Genomic DNA, 23692 nt, shown 5'->3' on the forward strand with positions numbered 1-23692 from the left:
CTGGGGCAGAGAAGCAGGGACTGTTATTGACTGTGGAGGGATTCTGGAAGGGGGTTCTGGAAATGTTCTGTGATTTAATCTTTGGAACAATAGATAGGTAAAACTTAATATTTTTGCATTTTTCTTTTTTTCTTATTTTTTATTGTTGTCTCCATTTTCCTGACACCACTTCCCCCTGCCCCACCTACCCCCACTTCCCACTGACAATCCTACCCCCCTTTGGCTTTGTCCATAGACCCTTTAGTAGGTATGTACACTTTAAATTTATATAGATTCTAGTTAATTGCTCTTCCAAAAAGGTTACATAATTTATATTCCCACCAATAGGAGAACATAGTGTTTACCAAAGTGCTTACTTTTCACCATTGAAGGATGTTATCACTCTTGTTACCTGTGTAAATTTTTGATTATGGCCAATCTGCTAAATTAAAAATGGTATCTCATTGTAAAAAACATAAAAAGGAAATTTCACCCTATATACACTGAAGAATATATTGAAATAAAAATGAAACTTTAGAGGGAACATTATCATTATGTCTGGAAAAGAAGTAAAATGACAAAAAATTAGAAGAATGGAGGGAAAATGTTTAATTTAATGGTCAGAGAACAAATTCATTCAATCAATATGAATTGAGCTTCTACCATCTGCTTGACACCATATCTGACACACAGGAAAATAAACTAAAAAATTCCCTGTCCTTCAAGGGTAGTCAGGGAGACAGACAGATACCTACCAATTAGTGTGATATGACCTGAGCTTTATATTGTTTAAGAATATTCTGCTAAAGACCAATAATCATGAATTATTGAGGAAAGAGTTATGTTTAAATATATTATAAATTACTATTCTTTGAGAAAGAAAAAAATTTACAAATTTTTAAGATGATAAAGTTGTTTTAAGGATAACAAAATATTAAAGTTCTATTGTTTTTTCTCTAAACTTTCTACATCCCAATTATAATCTATTTTCTAAAGAGTACGCAAAGCCTTGCTTTTATCATTAGGACTGCCAGATTAAACACAGATGCCCAATTAAATTTAAATTTCAGATAAATGATGCATAATTTTTGGTATTAAGTGTTTCCACATAATCATACTAAAACTTATGCATTGTTTATCTGAAATTCAAATTTAACTGAGCATCCTATATTTTTATTTGCTAAATCTGGTAATCCTCTTTATAGTAGTGCCCATCCCAATACTGGTCTGCCACAGACCCACTGGATGTGGTTTTAATGGATAGAGTGGAGGAACAAAGCAGCCTGCTCTGCCTTGTGTTCAAAAGCACTGATTTTCAAGCATGTAGACTTAGACAACCATATTCTCAGCTTACTTTCCCAAACTGTTTCTGGTTTATCAAATAAGTAATAAAATATGACCTTTTTCTTTCCTCTTCCTGAAGAAAACAAATTTTCCAAAGGAGTAAAAATATCAAAAATTAAAAATGACTGTGAACTGCTTGAGAATCTTGAGGCTGTCGATACTTGGTGCTTTTAAGTAACTGCCATGGTTCACCCCAGAAACATCTGCATATTTCTGTGGGGTTTTTTTTTTGATGGTGTGTATGAACTTTGATATCTTTAGGGAATAAAAGAATTCTCTATCTGTCTATCTACACATATATATTTAACAATGCAAGTTATTGTTACAAAATGTAGGCTGTTGTCAATTTCAGTTCCCTGTCATATCAAAAGAATGGAGCAGGCAGGAGGAGCAAAAGGATGATCCAACATGCCTACGCGAATAATAAAGCCAGTGTCCTAAATTGGCAATGGCAGCCCTCTTCTGCAGAGATTGTTTTTAACACCATAAGTAGACATTTAAAAAAAAATTGGATGCTGACAGGAAGAGTACATTTTAAATTGTCAACCTTCATGATGTCCTTTTAAAGAATAGAATTGCATAACCAAGAAGCTTTATTTTGCATTTGAAATATGTGTGTATAGCACTTTGCCGTGTTATGCAAGGCTCCATATTCTGAATTCTCTGCAGAAATTACTTATTTTTTATTATAATCTTTTTTCACTTTATGGCCCAATTACTAGTTAAGGTTCACATTAATATTAAGTAAGTAGTACAGAATTACAACTGTTTTCTATTTAAATTATGAACAAATTTATTTAAAGAGGACATTGACCATATGCCATTTCTTAATCATATTCAAAGTCCAGTTTGTAATGTTGCAAGGGTCTCACTTTTTTATTTTTATGACATTAAAAGAGTTTGCTAATATTCTAACATTTCATGAATTTTTAAGTAATTTCCTCTTAGGCAATGAGAGAGAAAAATGCTATCCAAAAAGTAATTTTATATCACCAAAACATCATTTGGTCTTTTTTTCTAATTCTCATCTCCTTTTGAAATAATTTTAGAAGGAAAAAAAAAAACCTCTTTAAAAACTATAGACTTAATGCCAAGAGAAATGCATGGCTAGCACCTTAAATAGTTAATGTATTTTCTAAATGAATGATTTAAAATAGCTATTAAAGGAGAGGAAATGAGCTTAGGTTTCTAGTAATGACTTCTCTTCAAAATGAAATCTGTAAATCCCTGATCACAATTCTGAATCCCCAAAGGACAAGAAGTTCTGGGACCAGGGATCCCTGACTTCATGTCTAATAGTATCTGATAAGTAACATGATTTTTACATATGTAATTTGTGAGAATATTCAAAATTTATAGTCTTAGAGATAGTTTATGAATGAATTTTCTTTTTAAAGCACATGATTAAAGAAATAAATTTTTTCTACCCAAAATTTAACCAGAGCAAATAGGCATGTGAGTGAGGCATGGATATATATGTACAGAGACACATGTATATGTATTTATATATGCATGCCCATACATGCACAAAATATAGGTACCATAATATTCATAAGAGCATAATGACTCAGCCTGTAATTCTTAATAAAAATGCACTTCTAACCACCGAACTTGATTCTATTATTCTACATTAATTGCATTTTCCCTAAAGAGACTTATAGCTGGCTGTCAGCCTGTTTGTGTCAATTTCATTTTATTCATCAGTTTTGTCTCCTCTTCTTTTCATGTCCCATACATTGATCAAACAGATTTGTTAGCATATCTCTGTGCTTTCATAGCATTTAAAAATATAAATTAATTTTGTTATTACCATCAGATGCATTTGATTAGTTCATTTATTTGCATGTTATCTTAATTCTTATTTTAGGAGCAAACAGATGCCCTTTTGATAGGCCTGTAATTTTGCCATTAAATATAATAGATGTGACTCACTTATAAAGGGGCATTTAGAAAAAGTGAAAAATGAAAAAGCCTACACTGCAATGGGTAGTAGCATGCCTGCTTTTAGTTGGGACAGAGGATTCTTATCAGGGTAAGCATCAGTTCTTTACTGAAGTGTATTACAGAGGAGAAAGCATCTTGTTAATATTTTGCATCCGAAAAGAATGTACTATTAGGTGGTGAAGTGGATTAAAGAAATAAATGGGCACCATGTTCCCATTTAAGCCAAAGAAAACCAGTGGGAGAAACAGAAGAGCAGGGAGGTTAGGGTAGAAAAATAGTTAAAGTAGAAAATCTGAAAAGAATTAGAATCTTCCTTATGTGAGCCAAGTTGCATAGAGGGGAGATAAAAGGCATCACAGTGTGAGCAGATAATTAGCAGATCAGAAGCAAAGCAGTAAAAAGGTGACCCTTACCTCCTCTGTTACTCAGTCTAAGAAACTATAGACAATTATGACAGTTTTTTCTACAGGGATGTGGGATACAGTACTTCCACATGTCGTCCAAGACACAAAGCTCTCCCAGCATTGTCACTGTATTGCTTTTTATGGAAATTCCCTTACATCATGCCAGCCTTGCCTTTCCAGTTTGCTTCTGATCAGTGATTCTCAAATGAGCTGATTTCACGCCCCCTCCCCTAGGCAGCATTAGGGATATCTAGAGACTTTGTGGGGAGGTGCTATTGCTTTTTGGTGAACAGAGGATCGTACTGCACACCCACAACAGACAGGACAGCCCCTCAAAAAGGATGTACCCAACCCAATGACAACAGTGCTGAAGTTAAGAAACCCTGCTTTAGATGGATGGCTGACATATACTTAAAACTAAAAAAAAACCAAAACTACATCAGAGCTCAGTGGCAGTGCAGTAAGATTTATACTAATCTGAGAGACAGAGCAGGATGTTGCTGCATATAGAATTCCACATTTGCTTATTAAATAACATCATTCATTACCTGGACTCAAGGAAGAGTGGAGCAAAATACAACCCCAATTTTGAGGAAAGCAAAGAAAAATGAAAATCATTGCTTGGAGAAGACATTTCAAAGACCCCGAAAATAAACCAACTGGAAAAATCCCCAATAAAAAGACTCGGCAAGAAAAATCATGTCATGGTCTCTAATCCTCAACAGACCTTAACAAGATGTTCATGAGCCAAAGACCCATGTCTGCAGAAGACAAAAGACAGGAAACAATACAGTCTAGAGAAGGATTATCATTAAGAGGCGGGACAATGATAAAACAGACTCCTTAAACTTACAATTAGAACTCCTAAAAAGAATAACCAGAAATGTGCTAAAAAATGTCACAATAACTGTTATATCTTTCTGCTCTTAGGAAATTAATATTTAGTTTAGGCCTGGAGCAATATTTATAAAACCTTTTTTTTTTATGAATGCTTTATCCCCCACCTGACTAGACACCCCCACCACCAAACCCACTCCCTGGCACAGATGGCTAGGACATTTGCTTTTTCAAATACTCCATATTTCCACAGCCACCCACCAGACAAAAATTAGATTACCAATGCTTGTGTAAACTTTCCAATCTCTGACACAATAAGATTCCAGAAAATGTACATGCATGACTAAAAGCAGCATTATACATAATGCACTGTAATTCCAACAGACAAGTTGCTATCTTCTTAGATATACACATTTTCCATGCCAAACATATGAACATCAATACATTTTTCTCAAGTTAAAATGGAAACCATTTAACAGATAAAATGGGCACAATGACTTTCATTTTGTATTACTAATGCAGGAGAGAAGGAGAGAAGCTCTGGCAAGGATTGCAATGAGAACAAACAAACAAACAAAAAACACACAAGAGGAAACTAAGACTTATCATTGCTGTCCAAGCTATTGTCTCAAAGCATGATCATAGAACCAAAGGCCACTGAGATTTCATATGATCAGAAGTTTCATTTTACATAATCAAATTACTACTGAGGAGAAAAAAATTAAAAATGGACAGAATAGTAGTTGTGTTTTTGCAAAAAGTTCAGAGTGTCACTATGTGTTTTTTCTCCATTCCTAATAAGATGTTATCATGAATAACTTGATTTTAGGGGAGATTAATTAAATGATTACATAAAAGAGTTAGGAAGATAATTCATAAGCCCAAATACTCAGCCACTTGAAATACATATTCACCAACTGTCCTATTACTCTTATAAAAGTGTCAAAACCAGCAATATATGTCATTGGTTCTTATCCTTACTTTGATCTTCCCCACATCTAATATAGATAATTCACTCACTGCACTCTGAAGAATCGTTTTCTTTTAGTGTTATCTACTAGATTTAGGTAATAAATTCAAAGCCCTAAACAAATGTATTTTTTGTTTGTTTTTTGAACACAAGGTTATTGGAATCAAACAGACCTCAATTCTTAGCTCATTTCCACTACCTATGAAGTGAATGAACTTGGTCAAATAACTCTTAGACTTTCAGTTTCTCTGTCTGCAAAATAGGTATAATAAAAATAAAGGGCTTAATGAGTAATTTCTAATTTAAAGGTCATTACATTTTAGCCATAGTTAGTCTTTCCGTTATATTTACAGAGTGGATATAAACATCTTTCGTACTAGGCTCCATAACAGTTGGTGAAAGTATCTCAACGTGTAGATGCACATATACTAAAGATTTTAGAAATCACTTGGAGGAAGGGTATGAGACTCCATTATGTTTATCATGACTTACAGCAATGATTTTCATTTGTGTGAAATGTCCATTTATTTTTTCCCTTAGAAAATAAAACTCATCTCTACCTAATGAAGTTTTAAAATCAGAAATATGACAATATTCAGGAAGATCAGACCTAGCTATTCTTTAAAAATGTCTCCACTCCCAGAAACTGATGAGTTTTTTGGCTAATGCACCGTATGTGGTATGTCCCATCTAATTACAGAAGTCATATCCCCATAGTCAGTCCTATTCTTAAAAACACCATGGCAGCAAGTTGGTGTAAAAAATGGTGGACATGAAAAAGGTAAGAATGTCTTTGACCGTTAAAGGTCAAGATGAGTTAGTAAGCTATTAACCTGGATCATTTTTCAAATAAGTCAACTTATGGGAAATATTCAATTTTTCAAACTGCTTATCAAAATCCTGTCATATTACAAATCTGTATTACTAAAATCTTAAAAACACCACTTAATACTTTATTTAAATTTTCAAAGATTTTATTGATTTCTTTTTAGAGAAGGGAAGGGAGGGAGAAAGAGAGGGAGAGAAACATCGATGTGTGGTTGACTCTCATGTGCCTCCTGCTGGGGACCTGGCCCACAACCCAGGCATGTGCCCTAGGCTGGGAATCCAACCAGAGACAGTGTGGTTGCAGGTCAGCATTTAATCCACTGAGCCACACCAGCCAAGGCACCACTTAGTACTTTAATTGTTGAATTATAATGACATTCCCTGGAGTCAAAAAAATAATTCAAAATTTAGCTTGTTTCTGTCCTCGCATACAGAATAAACTTTTCAATATGAGAGGCTTTTCAGGTGTACCATATTTAGCCAGATGAAAAATAAAGTGGATCAGCACAATAGTTAGCAATGGAAAGAGAAACAGATTAAGTACTTATAATTAAAGCTTGAGGAATGAAACACTTCACACTTTCTTAGAGCTATTATTTCAGACAGTCTGGTGTCAGAATAAAAAGCCAACCAGTGCATCTGTTTATATTGCCAAGGATATTCACAGAAGAAGGGCTAGGAAACACATATTTTTTAATTAGGGTCCAAATTCCAACGAACACCAAAAAATAGTATATAAAAAATATATGTTCCTGTGACTTGTATTGTCCAAAGCCCAATCAAAGACAAAAATTATGTTTTTTACTTCCTCTTCACAGAAACAAATGAAAAAAAAAAAGAAGTAATTCTGTGGTTTTGGCCATAGACTCTTTTTTTGTTGTTGTTATCCTGCTTGCTTCTGGCTTAGCTACTGCTTTTCTTTCCCAGGATGAAATAATATAGGAAAAGCCGATTAGGAAGGCTTCATTCACACAGAGGGTTCACCAGACAAGCTCAGTTGTCAAGCCTCAAAAGCTGAATTATAATGGCCATCTAAAGTGACCATTTTATACTTTAAAAGCACATCTCTTATTTTTAAAAATTGAGTTAACTCTTTGCTTGTTTTAAATTTCAACTTAAAGGAAACTCTTCTTTAAAATCTGGGCTGATATATAGCACATCATATTACTCAAATCTTTTATGAACCAATTTTTACTTTTCATCTGCAAAATTAGAGATATGTTCTACAATTTCAAAGATTACTTTTATGTTTAGTTGAAAAAATATAGTATTCTCTAAACAAAAGCAAATAGACTTTGTTCCTTAATTATTTATTCAATAAATATTTATTGATCATCTACTATCTGCCAGACTCTGGGCTTGTTGTTGGGGAATACTGAGTTGAATCACTACATCTAGCATATAATGATAATATGGGGATAACATCTCTACTAGGGGAAGTACAGTGTCCTAGCAAAGTACTTACCAAGAAAAGAGAAGTAAAATAGACTTGAGAGATGATCAGTCTTCAGGCTTTTTATTTAATGGTGAAGGAAAGGAGAATCTAGAAAGTCTGAGCTCTATAATCACAGAGCTCTTTAGTGAAAAAAAATTGGTAAAACTAGAGTTCATGTGTCCAAATTCAAATCTCATCTCTATAAATAGAAATGTACTTCTTCCCAGAAAATGATTGTTTTTTCTTCCAAAAATAATCAGCAAGCCATGATGTCAAGAAAGTTGACTAAGAGTTAGGAACAGAGCATAAAGCCAATATTTATTCCAATTAAATAAATGGATGGACGGTGGTGAGGGAGGTTTTAGAAGTCAGGCCCAACTGAATTCTAATCTTAAATCTACTATACTTAACCACCTAGGTGATGTTAAGCAAAAATAGAATGCTAAAAATCATTTGGATTATTAAAAATCTTTTAGTTAGGATAATAATATCTATATGATGGGTGTAAATTTCATGAAATAGTTTAATTGAATAGGTACTCAATAGATATAAGTTCCTGTTTCTCCTTCTCTCTGATATAATTTGAATAGAATTGATGAAAGACCATTTCAGCCAAAAAAAAAATCACATCTCAGTTTTTTTTATTTCTTACCATTCATTTTAGCATGAGATCAAGCTTCCAACTTTAAACCATTTGTATAGATCATTTTTGTCATATCTTGACGATATTAAACATTTCCATTCTGTGAACATTTTGGTGTTAAAATAAGAGGCTAAACAATTAAATTTATAGAATTTATTTCTTTTTAAAGAGGATTTCATCAGCATACATCTTCTGAGAGAAGATAGGAAGTATAAAGTATCAGAAGAAATATTTAAAAGTAATTAAACCTCCTATATAGTTCTGCAAGTATCCTTCCATTATAGGTCTTAGAAACCCAGCAAATTTAGGTAAAGAGAATTTTTAGATTCTCTTATCAAGGATGTACAGGAGCGGACAAGCCTTAGCAGCAAGTAATCCAGGGACCTAAATGATGAACTTAGAACTTTGTCTTTAGCTTATCTACTCAGCTGTTTGACCCTGATTTTGTTCTCAGATTTTTTACACATGACAGGAAAGATGGCTTCTGTCAGCCACAAGCCTACATCATCTTTCTATCTCACAAATAAGGAGATAGTCATTTCAGCATGCCAATTTCAAGTCTCAGGGAACACCCTGACTGTTACTACCTGACTTCCATACCATTATGCACACAGAGACACACAAAGAAAAACCTTGGTGGGAAATAGAGGACTCAGGATACCATGTCTCTATGTGTGGAGCATTGTGGGTAAGGCCATTCCACTCAAGCTACATCAACAAGGTCCTCTAGTAGTAGGTGGGGTTCTGGTTCCTGAAAATAAGTGGGTAAAGGATCCTAGAAAGGCAAAACAAGCAAATAATAAATATTTTCACAAATAATTCTTTTTAATTCCCCTTATTTTAGGATTTCTCAGTTCAATTAAAAATCCTCTTGAAGGTCCTGGTAGATACACTTCTATTTCTTTGTAATAGCCTCCTTTATTGACTGATGGGCACTGTTGGTACAATATAATGAAAGAAGTCCACCCTTGTCCAGGGCCACAATATAACTACCAGAGAGCTGGCACCCAGGGGTTAAATGCATGTTGAAATACTTTTTTTTCCTTGAGAGTGTTTATCACTGATTTTTGCATACATGTTAGATAAAGAAAGGTTAAAAATAATGTGCTCATTTATGCAATAGGTGAAGTCACAGCTTATAGTATGTAGGAGCCTATGTTAAGCTCTGTGGGAATACAAAATTCTCCCGCTCAGTTCTCAAAGGATTGGCTAAGAAGAGTAAAAGGTATGAGAAATCACTTTAAGCTGGAGTTGGCACAGAGGACTCCATGTATAAGTTAATGTCTGAGCTAGGTTTTGGAGGATAAGTACAATAGAAACTTCACTGTTAAGGAATAGAAGAACAGCCCAAACAGGCAAGTTTGAAATATTTCTCATGTAGTTAAAGGATTATACCTATGAGAGGGATAGAAAACTAATAGCAAGGTAGTTCCTAAGCATTCATCAATGAGAGTCTGCCTAACACATTGTGCTGCTTCTGTACAAGGCAACACCTCATGGTAGCTCTTGAAGCAGGAAGGTCTACGCCAAACACCCTTCCAGTCATACTAACGAGGGAAATAGGTTCCACTTTAGGAAATAGAGTATGGCCCATTTTCATGAAGTAAAAACCTAACATGCACATGTTCATGAATATAAGTAAGAGATCTGGAAAAAACTTATCTCAAAATGATACCAGCAAGCAATAATGGTGAATGGGATTTGCTTTTAGTTTTACATACTTCTGATTGCCAAGTTATCATTTTTATAAGAAAAGTACATTTACATGTTACTTTCTTAATAAATAAGTATTGTTTAAATAGAAGGAAGTTTTCTATTAAAATGACAGTCAAATTACTAGCAGGATAGGGGTGTGATCTTTTAAAAATTAATTTTTTTATTATTTTTGCTTTTTGTTGGGGCAGGTAGCTAATACCTTACCTATTAGGAAAAATAATACTTTTCAACAGTGGTGAGTGGGATTAATTTAGAAAAAAATTTTAAAAAGGCAGATAGAACTCTTTGGAGGTTATTATATATATATATATATATATATATATATATATATATATATATATACATATGGTATATATACATGTATGTAAACAAATATATGCATTCAACATACATATTTTTATATAATAGGCTATTCTAAATATACATGTATAATACTACATATCAGAGTGAATAAACAGTTAATATTTATATAAATGAATATTAAGAGAGGGAAAGAAGACTAGTTCTTCTTTAAGTGTAGGGAGGTTAAGACACCAAAGAAAAGTCATGAGGCCAGTCTTTTGAGAAGTGTCTTAGGGCAGCAAATCTGGCTCTGGAGGTTACAAAGAGCTCAGTCTGATTTTAGGTTAGATTTGGCAATCATTTATAAGAGGAAGATAGCTGAAAACATAAATGAGGTCAGAAGCTCATCAGGGCTTAAATGAAGTCAGCAAGGAAAAGAGTGAAGAGAGCTGAAGCAGAGGCTTTTGAAAGAATCATCCATTAAGAGAAGGGAAAGAATGCATTCACTTATTCATTTAAAACTAATATTTTTTGAACCCCCCCCAGGCCTATTGTTATAGGTTTTGAGGACAGAATGGAACGGCAGGAAAAAAAGGATATGGTTACTGCCCATAGGGAGCTTGTATCCACTGGAAATGCAAATGTTTATTGACATTAACTGAACATTTATTGCCAAAGTATCACATAAACCTTTAGAACAATACTATCCCCATCTTTTTTCTGTGAAAGAAGAATTGAGGCTGAGTGAGGAAAGCAATTTCCCCTGAGTCATACAGCTATCAACTGACAGGGACTGAATTTGAACTCCAGGTTTATCTCCTAGCACAACCCATAAATACTTGTAACACTGCCTTCTGAAAAGTGGCTATCCAAAGGGTCATGAAAGAAAGATCAGAACAAGAGAAAAAACAGAATTCTACATTAAAGTAACCATGGACAGTCATGGGCATGACTAATCATGTACCAAGAATGAGGGAAACTGGTTAAAGATCATTGATTTGGTAATTACAAAGACATATACTAATTTGTTTATTTACTAAACAAATATATATTTGTTATACTAGTATGTAGTACTACATAATGTTTGGAAGATTAGGGTTTCTTTGTGTGTAGGGGGATAGAAACCAATTGTGAAGGATTAAGTAATGGGTAAGTAATGAAATAGTATGTATTACAGACTCTTGTGAGGAACTGGGTGATGGAAAAATCTGCACAAGAATTTTAGGCTATGGTACACCTAAATGTGCAAGCAGAAGGACAAAAGACTCAGTAGAGTGAGACTGAAAACACAGGGAAAGAGAATGATGGTGGCTAAAGACACCTCTTGTGGCTGGAGAAAGAGAGGGATGCAAACTCTTGATGCAGAGGATCGTCTTTAATAGGAGGAAGTCCCTTCTCCTTCAATAGAAGATAGAAGAAAATTTACAGGGACAGACACATTTTGCAGTAAAAGGCAACCATAGGAAACTGTACAAGTCAGACTTTATTTAGACCCTTTTGGACAATGTTTCACATCCCTGGCTTCACATTAGAATCACAGTGGCAATTGTTGCGAGTTGTGATGCTCAAGTTGCACTCCAGGACAATTAAATTTTTTAAAAAATTCAGATTTCTTCAGCCTGAGGATGTCCATGGCAGGCTTTAAAGAGATATGATTGACTAGGTAGGAAAATGGGAAGACATTATATGTGAGAATAACTTGGATAAAATGTAAAAACCTTGGAAACAATAAAGAAATTAATTTGAATACAAAAAAAGAAGGGAGAAATAAGAAAAATATAAAGGCTAGTCCATGGGAAGATCAGAAAGGATGCATATAAATTTCCAAAATACTGCAGAATAAATATGTGTTCATCCCATTACTCATGACCAGAAGCTGTACCAAGTGCAGGGATCTTTTCAGTACTGTTCACTTTTGTATTTCCAATCTCTTTACAGTTCATGGTGAAGACATTGTAAAGTTTGTAGATACTCAATAAACATTAGTTGAATAAATAACTTAACAAATGAACAGAGGCATAATTCATATGTCAGCCCAGCCCTCTCTTCATGTGTCTAGGATCCTTGAGAAAAGTGGAATTATCTCATACCCAATCCCAAGTCACCCACTGAGAATACTTTTCCGTGCCTTATTCAGATCTACCTAGGCTTCAGCTGACTTCATTGGCCATGACTTCAATCTCTTTATTATTTTTCTTAATACCATCAATAGTAGAGTATGTGTAATACATTTTTACTAAAGTTTGACAAAAGTCAGACAGCAATAGGGAGAAGGGCTTCGTCATCCCAGCATCAGTTAGCAAGTGGTTTAAAATGAAATATTAGATAGCCATTTTGTTAACTGTGCCACTTAGCCATTTTCCTTGGCCATTACTCCATGCAAAGACTTTGTGATCTACCATCATGCTATGCTCCTATTTCCCTTGAGCTTCACCAGTACTACCCAAACCACAGGTTTCTGCTTTTCCCTGTGTACAGCAATTTCACTATGGCTATCTCCTATGCTGGGGCTTGGAGAAAATTCAGTTCTAGTACCCAAAGTTTCTGAGAAAAGTGTCCTATCCCTTTTTGACCCCAAAATTTATAGCCAATTATGATTATAAATGTGCATTTTTTTTCAGTTTCTCTACACAAAAGAATGAATCACTCAGAGAGACAAGTGGATAATCTCTGACCCAATAATAACAAATGAGGCTTGCATGATGGAATAAACACTCATTAGAAGTCTACAAAGCAATATGTATTCACATTATTATTGTGTATAATTGATGTCATTGTCTTATAATGTCATCACTGAATCCACTTACACGAGAGGTGGTATGAATACAGTGGGCACTCAAGACATGTGCACTCATCATGAGGATAGAGGGTGAAGAGGAGATGCTCTCTGAGATTTTATACCTTGTAATAATAGTGGTAATAATAGCTACTTTGTATGTGCAAAGCCATTTAAAGGCATTAACATTTCACATGGTGTATATTCTCAGAAGAAGATCACCATTTATTCTTTCCAGTGTGTCGACTACATACAGTCAGGACACCTCTGGGCGAGGGCATCGCCTGGCCAATGTCAGCTCAGGAACTTGGCAATCACATCCCCAGTTCATTATGTCAAAATAATAAAGTGACCCTGACCAGCTGAACGCATTCATTAATGGTTAGGGGAGCAGGGAGGAAGGAGCAGACAGTAAGGTTTTGGGAGCTTACAGTGTTAAATAGCTGTCAAGAGAACAGGACTATTATTTGGTGTAACATCATTTTTGGAAGGGAAATAGACCCATGGAAAGACACATGCACATGCACACACACACACATCACAGCAGGCCTGCCCATTTAGTCCTTCCAGAAGAGAATTTATTTTTGTTACCTCTGGTCCAAGTAATCTCATTGCCACTAAGGGAGAGTAGTGGGGATTCTCTCACTCTCTCTGTCTCTCTCTGTGCTTAGAGTATGTTTCACTGATTAAACAAATCAACCTTAATTCATAACTAACTAAAAAAGGACTCTGAAAGGTTTGGTTAAGCAGTGTCCAAATGACCACAGTCTGTTCTCAGAGCCCATTAAGAGGCAATCATCCAGGCTGGCTGGTCCAATGGTAGTGGATTATCAGAACTCAGCTAAGAGGCAATCATCCAGCACAACTAACAAGTCATTCAGACCACATTTTTGGAATTTAGATCTTTTGTTCTGTCAGTTTGAAGAGTGCAGTGCGTGATGCAATTTAGAAGGGAGCTCTGTGAGAGCTTTCACTCAGAAAGGCGGTGGGAGCTTTGGGGTTCAAAAAGGGAAAGAATGCAAGTTTGCCTTGACAGCCAGATTCTGGAGAGAGGCAGACGGCTGCTTGTCTAGCAGGTCCTCTGGGTGTGGAGGAGATAGAGGTAGGGGTCCTCACCCATGTTAAAGAAACAATTGCCTTCCTGTGCATGGCTCACTCTTTAGTTCTGCTGTTTCTTTCAATGAAACATCTTTCACTTGCCAATTTGGATTGTGCCAGGCAATAATATTTTGCATGCATGAAACACTTTTAAAATATCCTTGTGGGTTTTAATATACCTATAGTTGATGACAATGGGGCTGTTTTGTCAGGAAAGATAAAAATGATATTTGTTTCAAATGCAGAACAATGACAAGATACACCAAGCCAGGTTTCCTGTGCTTCTTGACTGCTGTTCCCTCAAGAGAGGTCAGTCCAGCTCTGGCCAGAAGGAAAAAGTAGCAAAATGTGATGACACTGTAGTCTTTGTATTAGAATTTGTGTTTATCATTTTAATAAAGACCTTTGTTTGTTCAGACCTCCTCTTCCAACATGGAAGAAGGATCATAACACAAGCAAGGTGAAGTGGGCACAAAGCATCCTCATATTTAAATGAGGAAAAATATTTGGCCTTTGGGTTCATCATTTTCTTCAAATTTCAAATAGGCTGAAGTGAAGGAATGGGATAAATTATTTTATAGATAAACCACTGCTTAGATGGAGTATCCACATACAAACAAGAACAAGAATCCTTGACTCATAAATTAAAGCTTGCTGTTATCACAGGTCAACTTCTATCAGCCAATCTGAAGAGAGATTTCTGTTGTTATTCAAATGTCCATTCTTTACCTAAAGCCCATTAAGTAAAGAATAAAATGAGAACTGTGTGGCATATTTTAGGTGACAAACCCAGAAGTGAGGCATGTCCCATTTCTGCCCACATCCCTTTGACCAGAACTTTTTGCATGACCCTACCTTGATGCAAAAAGGTGGGGAAATGCAGGTGACATATTACAGAGAAGTAGATTAGGCTTAGTATGAGTCCAGCCAGTCTCTATCACCAATATAAATCTTTGTGAGCTATAAAGATAATACATTTCAGGATATTTTCTTTAGCCACATGTGAAGGAGTGGATACACCAATATATGCCAAAAAGGAGCTTTCTGAGTATTTCATGGCCCTGCCACATGTACTAGCACTAGTGACCATGAATTCTTTCACATACTCACCTTCCTTGGCATTCAGGTTTTTTTCTCTGTGTCCTATCTGTTCTTCTTCAGTCTCTGTTAGTTGCTCTTCTAACATGCATACCAGGGTGCTATAACTGAAAAATTTTTTTCACATAAACTTTTATACTTTTTACAAAAGAAAATATGCATCTTCCTAATTTCCCTCTAGATTCAACTCTTGATTGGTCTTCTCTGGGAAGATCTTTTCTATTATGGAGCCTGAGCTGGTGCCCCTCACTGCTGTCCCTATAAATTAAGTCACAGCATTTGTTACATGGAATTCTCAGTGTCTCCTCATTGGACTGCTATTGGACTACAAGCTACTCAAAAATGAACTTACATCTTTTATCTAAGTTTCTCCTCATCTAGTACAGTGTCTGGCACAGAGTAGATATTCAATACCATCTGCTGAATGAGTTAAAAAATTTCAAGGTATAATCCAGCTGTACATCTTAGTAAAGAAAACCAAAACACAGATGAATTTAGTGCTATTTGTCAAAAACACAAATGATTCATAAAATAATTAATGGGAAGAATATATTTTCCATTATAAAATTATAAAACTTTTAAATTTTCAACATTTGGCACCAGTGTTTAAAAACATAAGCAACCTTGAGTGTTTCACCAGTATATTGACTTTGGAAACATTTTCCTTTCCCATGTGTGTTCATTCGCTATGACTAGGAGAGAGAAAGGGCAGCTTAGAACAAGCATACCAGGGATCCTTTCCTCAAAACTATTGTGCTACATTAACAACAGAGACTGTCTCCGGACCTCTGTTAGTGAGATATAATTTTTTTTGGCAGCCTAGCATCAGCTAAAAGGCAAACAGTTTCTTCTGAGAGGTGGGAAAGAATACTCATGCTAAAGATGGATTGCTTTTCAAATTCAAGTTTGATTAGAAAAAGATGTTTTTGTCTAGCCTTTTTCATTCACAGTAAAACACAAAATAATATAGTATTATATTTTACCCAGTATTTTTACATTATTGTAAAATTATAGATGTTATTATAAACATTAACATATAAAAGTCTTCATATAAGACCTTCTAAAACTTGGAAGTAGTAAAGACAGCACCTTATCCAGTTCAAAATACTGAGATATTTAGCACATTATTGTAATAGTAGTGTTGGCTAATTCAAACTGATTATCCTTACAATTCCTCCTTTGCACATAATTTATATTCCTTACCATAGTACTATTATAAAATCACTGTTGTCAATGTTACTTATTATTTTATATGTACTAGGAATGTTATTATTTACCTAGTAATAAGTCCATTTTATAATAGGCAGTGCACAGTAGTAATTAAAAGCTCATCATTTTTTCTAAAACCTGACTTCCTGGGTTTAAATCCCAGCTCTGCCACTTATTATATGCAATTATAATTAACAATTTATATTACTTGTCTGTGCCATGGACTCCTCATATTTTTAATAAGTGTGAATAATAATAGTGTTTAGCTCATAGGGCACAGGTGGCAAACACAAGGCCTGTGGGCTGAATTTGGCCCTCCACCTTGTTTTATCTGGCCTGGTACCTTGTTTCTACCCAGTGGCTCTGCTAAGCTCTCTCTTAACTGGTAAGGGGTAGTTACATTTGTACAGTCCTAAAACTACATCCAGCCCTTTGAAGGCAACCGTGAGACTGATGTGGCTCCCAGTGACAATGAGTTTGACACCCCTGACCTAGGGTAACAGTGCAGATTTATATAAGCTTGCACATTTAAAGTTTTATAGAGTGTTGTCTGGCACATATATGGTCAGCTTTACTTCTTACTTCTGCTTTCTCTCACTCATCCTACTTTAATCTGCCTCCTTGCCTTACCTATCTATTGAAATTATTCTAGCAAATGTTACCAAATTGCCAAACTTAGTGATTTGTTTCCCATCCTGAAGTATCTTTGCCTTCTTTGTAGCATTTAATTGTTTTAATCACACCTTTTTATTATTTTTAAATTCTCTCATTTCTTAGATAAGGAGAAGAGATATAGACAAATTCAGAGATACTGATAACATAGTAGCCCAGGTTGAAAAAAGAAAATCAGTGTAAGGAGAAGGTTGTAATTGGTTTACAAATTAATTTGAAGAGTAGAGATAGTATAAGAATAACTGGAATCCAGTCTGCTTTCCCAATATTCATCCTTTATACTGGAATTTCTAACACAAAAATATGATCTTGTCTTATTCCTGCTTTAACACTTTATTTCAGGGTCTCAAACAGGAATTCAGGGAATTTATATATAGTTTGTGTGTTTGGAGTGGGGAATGTGTATCAAATGTCTGGCATGGTTTATTTTTCCAAGGAGAGAAGCCACATATTTCTTCGGAGTCTGTTCCCCCTAAATGAAGAACTAGTACACCAGTGACTACAGTTTAAAATCCATAGTAAAGACACAAAGCTTCACCTTAATTTCCACTGGTCCCTCTTCTCTTCCCTCCCTATCCATGCTCTGCTAAATGCTTTTCTATACTTCCTTGTTTTACAAACATTTTTTTCTTCTTCCTGGAATATGTTTGCTTTTAATTGCTACCTGGCAATTGAATATTAATCATTGGAGATCCTGTGAAAATTTCATCTCTTCTTAGCTATCTTTCTGCATTACACCAAGCATAATTGGAAATTCGTGAATTTTGCACCCAAAGAACTGTGTGAATAACCTCTATTATCTATTTATCATCTGGTGTTCAAGCTGTCTGAGTGCCAGTTACCTACTGAGGAGGAAAGCCTGAAGGCAGGGGCCAGGTCTTATGGATTATTGTATATCTTACCAATAGTTAGCATACCTCTGGTTATATATACAGAGTTCATAAATGTTTCCTGACTGAGTGAATGAATTACTAATTATTGTATTGCTTCAAATGCATCTGTTAGGTGGGGTAAAAAAGTTTCCCAAGGAATCTGTTTTTAAAAATAAATGTTGGTGAATCCATATGACTACCATATTCTTCCACACAGAGATGAATTTAGAAATAATCTGCTGTTTCACACTTTTTCTAAATTGTTTTAGATCATATAAGCATCAAATAAAAAAAATACGTTAGTAGTTGGTAATGGAACAAAGATTTGATACCATGATTTTTAAGCCTTAGGAGCCCTGCACTCTTTCCACTAATAATAGTTGTCTGAATGGTACTCACTGCAAAATTATTTCAATAATAGAACTATCATATATTTTGTGCTGAAATATAGTATTACTGCCATAAAAGCCACATGAAGAGGGAGAAACTAAGGCAGAAACAAATCGTACTATTTAAAAGGCATAAATCTAAATACTTATCACTAAAATATATTTCAATCCATTGTTTTATTTTTGTGAATTTAAGAAACATCAAACCTCTTTTGATCCAAAAGAGAAACAAAATTTTCTTACAAATATGTATAAAGAATCTGGAATTAGGCATGCTTCTGGTATCTTCACTTTATGAAGAGCAAGAATTTTGAAGGAAGGTGAATATATAAACAGTATACAATGACTCTTGACACACCATTGCCTTCTTAAACTAGAATAATAAAAATTTGCATGTGAACAAAAGAGTGGGAGGTAGATATCTGATTTACAATGTTTTTGAGATAAAGAACACTATAAAAAAAGATCAATGTGAATAATAAAGCATTGTTAACTGAGTCATGACATTTCTATTCTAGTGATGACTTGAACAGCAGAACTGCAAATGAGCACCTTGTGCCACTTTCAAAGTGGGAGGAAGACATATAATTACAATTCTTACACTGACGAGGATTCAAGAAAATCTGGGGGAAAGTTTATTGAAAAACATATTGACATATTAGTATTAAAAATTCCAAAAAATTTATTTTGTTGGCTATCTTATCACAACACGAAGGGTGTTTTATGAACAGACATCCTTGCCTTGAAAATCCTTTTCATATGTTGAAAAATATTTACCACATATTTATTCTGCAACTTTCTCAACACACAAGATGTATTATAGAAATATAGTTTCAAAATAGTTTTAACCTCCACTGTCTTGAACACATGTATCAACATTGTCATGTCACTTATCGAAAATCCTCATGGAAACCTTGTATTTAGTCAAACTAATGAGTCTGTTTTAACACCCTTTGTGAAAGTAAAAGAAGATACATCTTTTTTTCTGTTTAACATGTATTTTCATCTATCTCCTTTTTTGTTGGATGGTTAAGGGGGGAAAATAAAAAATATAGTGATGTGATCAACAGCATTATTTTTAAAGGACAGAACTGGGAATGGCATTTGCTGTGTGAACTTGGAAATGAATGAAAAGAACCCCAATAACAACAAAGGGGTGAAATCTCAGAGGGCTGACTGGGGAGTGTGGAAGGGAGCTTTCTAGCTAACCCCTTTACTACCTCCAGCACCTGTCAATGTAAAGGGGCAGTTGTAAAATCAGACACTTAGTGAGCATTTAGGAAATTATAGCATTGTGTTAATGTATCCTCAGCAGGGTGCTTTCCTATCTTCAGAGAACACACTCATTAAGTGCTGCCAACAAGGAAAGTAAGCATTTTTCTTTATAAAAACTGGCACCTTTTATGGAACATCTGGAGCCCATCCAAAGGGCTTACAAGATAGGTAATGGAACAAAATAAAGCCAAATGGCTCAGACATCCTCAGTCAGCTGATGCATGGAGTCCTTTCTACATGTGCACATAGGTATTACAATGTGCTTGGAAGACTGAGGCAGAATGCACTATATTTGGTCCATGCAGTGCCTTTAATTGTGACTTTGAGCCAGTTACAAACTTAGAAGAAAATATATTGTGGCTCTTTCTTGCAGTTCACTAATCCAGTTTTATCCACAATCAATTATTTCTGTTAGTGATAAAGATACACAAGGGAATTTGATTTTTACACTAACCTGGTATTTTCTATACTATCTATTGTGATAAAGAAAAAAGATTAAGATTCACTAGAAATCTATAAAGACTAAAGATAGTGCACTCTTGTATACATGCAATGCAGATAGCATATCAGGTTATAGTCCAGAAAAAAAGAAAAGAAAACCAGTGTTGTGGGGAAAGCCCAAGTCAAAAGTCAGGTTGATAGAAGTGGTATCAGAGATAGAGCACAATAAAAAGAGGATCAAAAATTAGCTCTAAGAGAATAACAAATTCACCTCCGAGGAAAAAATACACTGAAAGAACCCTAAAACAGCCTAAGATTCATTTGTATGCGAATTAAATTGATTGCATGCAACCATGTTGTTAATCTGTTTCGGCTCTAGAATGCTTTTAAAATTGGGTAACATGTTGGGAAAAAAAAATCTCAGACTTAAGTTTCGAAGATGAACCTGGCAGGGCGGCACCAGGAAATAGCCTTTATGACTCACTATGTGAGGTCAGAGTACAAGAAATTGTCCGTAGATTTCTCATTTTCTAGCGGGAGAAAACTTCAGGCTTTCTGTATTGAGGCACTCACCTAATTTGCTTGAAATCTAATGAAGTAACTTTTGCTCAGAAAAATGTAATCTTGTCTAATTCTAACTCGAACTTATTGTCAGGATATGTGGACCCAAAGTACTGGACACCAATGTTTTATAATGCTCCTCACTTATCCCAGTTGATTTTAAGGTTCTAACTACAAACTGGGTTTGAGTCTTGGCTGTGTGACATTAAGTAAGTTGCTTCAACTCTCAGAGTTTCAGTTGCCTCATGGCTTGTAACAGGTGCAAAATAAATAAAAATCTTTGAACAAAGTGTTGTTTTCACATATTACCATCCTGCTGCAAATAGTCAGACTAAAATGATAGTACAGAATAATGAGAATCATTTGAAGCAGGTTTCATTTGAAACAGAGTTTGGCCATAAGATATGCCAATTTTTCCATCACTGACTGACTAATGGATATATTTTCAACACTCAGATGAGAATCTATGGATGAAGAAAGCTGACTTTCACTATACGGATTTGTGACTGCATTGTTCAAAGGTCAACTTTAATGGATTTGAAATTAGAAGTCTGCTCCTAACTCAGACTTACAGAACCAGGAACTCTGAGAGCCTAACACAGCAATTTAGGTTTTAACAATCAAGCCAGGTGATTCTGATGAGTGCTAGCATTTCAGAACCACAGTCCTAGGTATTATAAAACAAATTCTAAGTGGGTTCTTGCCAATATGATGTATAAATTAAAGCAGTAAGATTCAGGAAGCTTATGCCCTGTAAATGTATACCTCTCAGAGAGACCTTAACATTAGCAAGTATACTTCTTTTAAAACATCATTAGTATCTTCTGATGACTTATGGAGCTCTCCTATAGAGAAGGAAAAAAAATACTCTTTCTAGTCTGTCACCATTACTGAACTGAAATCACCTGGTACATTCATACTTGTTTGTATCACTAGAGGATAACTTCAAACAAAGTATGGCTGGCTCATTTTAGGTTTAAATCCATTAGCTAAGCGGTAGAGAAGTCCAAATGGCACAGTAGGCTCAATGGTTCCATCTTAAGTATTATTCCTTTTGGAGTTTCTGTCACTGTTTTCAACCTTTTGAGCTTCTGTAAATGTATTTGGCATTCAAATAAATTGAGATTAATCCAAAGCAAATGCTTCTGTAGTAAATAACTACATTGTTGAAACCCCACCATCCTAAGTACTAAATTATAAGTACATAGACACAAATAAATCCATAAATATCAATTATTTAAAATGATTAAAAATGCATAGTTTTATATAATTTATTTGAAAAATACAAATGCCAACAAGCTCTTAATAATGTGCTAAAATGACTAGTTTTCTCTTTATGGCAACATAAAATTATTTCTATAAGCTTAGGACCTAGAATTTCAAAGAGCCACAATCTCCAGTTGCTAAGAAAAACTCAATATTTTACCCAAAACTTCAATTCTCCATTTCATTGACTGTTTTCCCACCTAAGATTTTAGGTGTTCAGAGAAAGAGACTAGCAGAACTTCTTTGTTCTGCAATCGTGGAGGGAGGGAGTATGGAACATAAAAGCAGTTTGAAAAATCTAAATCATAAAGGGTGGATATAGTAATGGTTAAAATTGTGTTGTTATCGACCAAGTGGGATAGAGCCAGGGCACTTACCTACTAGACACAGGATTTCAGCCAGGCTCAATTGTTGTTTTTCTCTGACAACCTAATTGATAGAGGCTCTTAAAGGGGAATCAGGTGACTAAACTACCCAATTGATGGAATGTGAACCAACACTCATCATCTAATATAGCAATACCCTGTAAATATTTTTTAAAATGCCTCAACAATGATTGCTTGACATAATCGTATGTTTCAAATGGACTTATCTCCTATCATAGAAGGTCCATCTCAGTGTCCTTCCTCTCCCTTCATTTTAACCTTGGCCTCATTGGGTAATTCTGACCAGCCATAAGTCTATGAGGAGAATTACACTGGTAGGGAAATCAGGTTGGAGGTCCATAGAAAAAATACCTGTGTGAAATCTCTCTATTGACATATCTGTCTCCTTTAAATAGACCATAAAGTTCCCAAAGGTACAACTATTCCTCAGCCATCTTTATATCTCTTGTACATATTAAACTGATTGAGAGAAAGAACTTGAAATGTCTAAATTCAAATTCTTACTCCAATCTTTACTAGCTTAGGAATACAATAATGAATAAGGCACAGTGCCTTTCCACTCTAAGTTACATTTCCTCACTAGGAAAACTGAACTTAAAATAACTTCCTCATGGGTTATTGTGAGAATTAAATGATAATTTATTTAAAGCACTTAGCCAAAGATTCCCATAGTGTTAAGTGAATGTTAGCTCTCATTATTTTTATTATTATAATAGGTGCTAAACAAATGAATGAAGGAAGAAATTGGTGTGTAGGAGATGAACCTGACATCTATGTTTTATTCCAAATCTAAAATTCTATAATTCTATTTAGTTACCAGAGAAGTCCATATCTGAAAACTTCTTATCTGAAAATATTTCAGCAGTGCTGTTTATTTGTGTGTTTAGATGCAATATAATATAGAGGAAAGTGTGTAGGCCTAGAAGCCAGAGAACCAAAATTGAAATATTTCTTTACCTACTACTTAGTAAACTGATACATACCTACATTCATTCAACCTTATGTCAAGCACTGGCTAAATTTAGGAATGACAAAATATGGGCCCCCCTTTCCTCAAAATGGAAAAGATATCCTTATGATAGCATGTCAGAGAAGCACAGAAATGACCTCCTTTTTCATACATCAAGGATGGTTTCAGAGAAACTGAAATGTCCATGAGGGTAGGAAAAGGGTTTCATTCATCTCTGTAGTTCCAGGACCTTGCAGAGTTTCAAAGTATAGTAAGTAGTAGTTGACAAATATTTGTTGAATAAATAAACTATCATTT

At 34.9% G+C, this 23692-nt stretch overlaps 1 protein-coding gene across 2 annotated transcripts in view; it reads left to right on the forward strand.

Annotated features, from left to right (window-relative positions):
- The window catches only part of MDFIC2 (MyoD family inhibitor domain containing 2), a 170049-nt gene that overhangs the window by 93751 nt on the left and 52606 nt on the right, over positions 1 to 23692 (forward strand). Inside the window, exon 2 of one of the 2 annotated variants that reach the window (XM_037139833.2) lies at positions 9229 to 9267. The exons of the other annotated variant lie outside the window; for it this stretch is intronic. Within the exon in view, the coding sequence (XP_036995728.2) occupies positions 9229 to 9267 (39 nt within the window). The remainder of the gene's footprint in view (positions 1 to 9228; positions 9268 to 23692) is intronic. 2 annotated transcript variants of the gene reach the window in all.

This window comes from Artibeus jamaicensis, unplaced genomic scaffold (assembly GCF_021234435.1).
Source record: "Artibeus jamaicensis isolate MK-2021 breed Jamaican fruit bat unplaced genomic scaffold, CSHL_Jam_final contig_3219, whole genome shotgun sequence".
NCBI classification, from domain to species: Eukaryota; Metazoa; Chordata; class Mammalia; order Chiroptera; family Phyllostomidae; genus Artibeus; species Artibeus jamaicensis.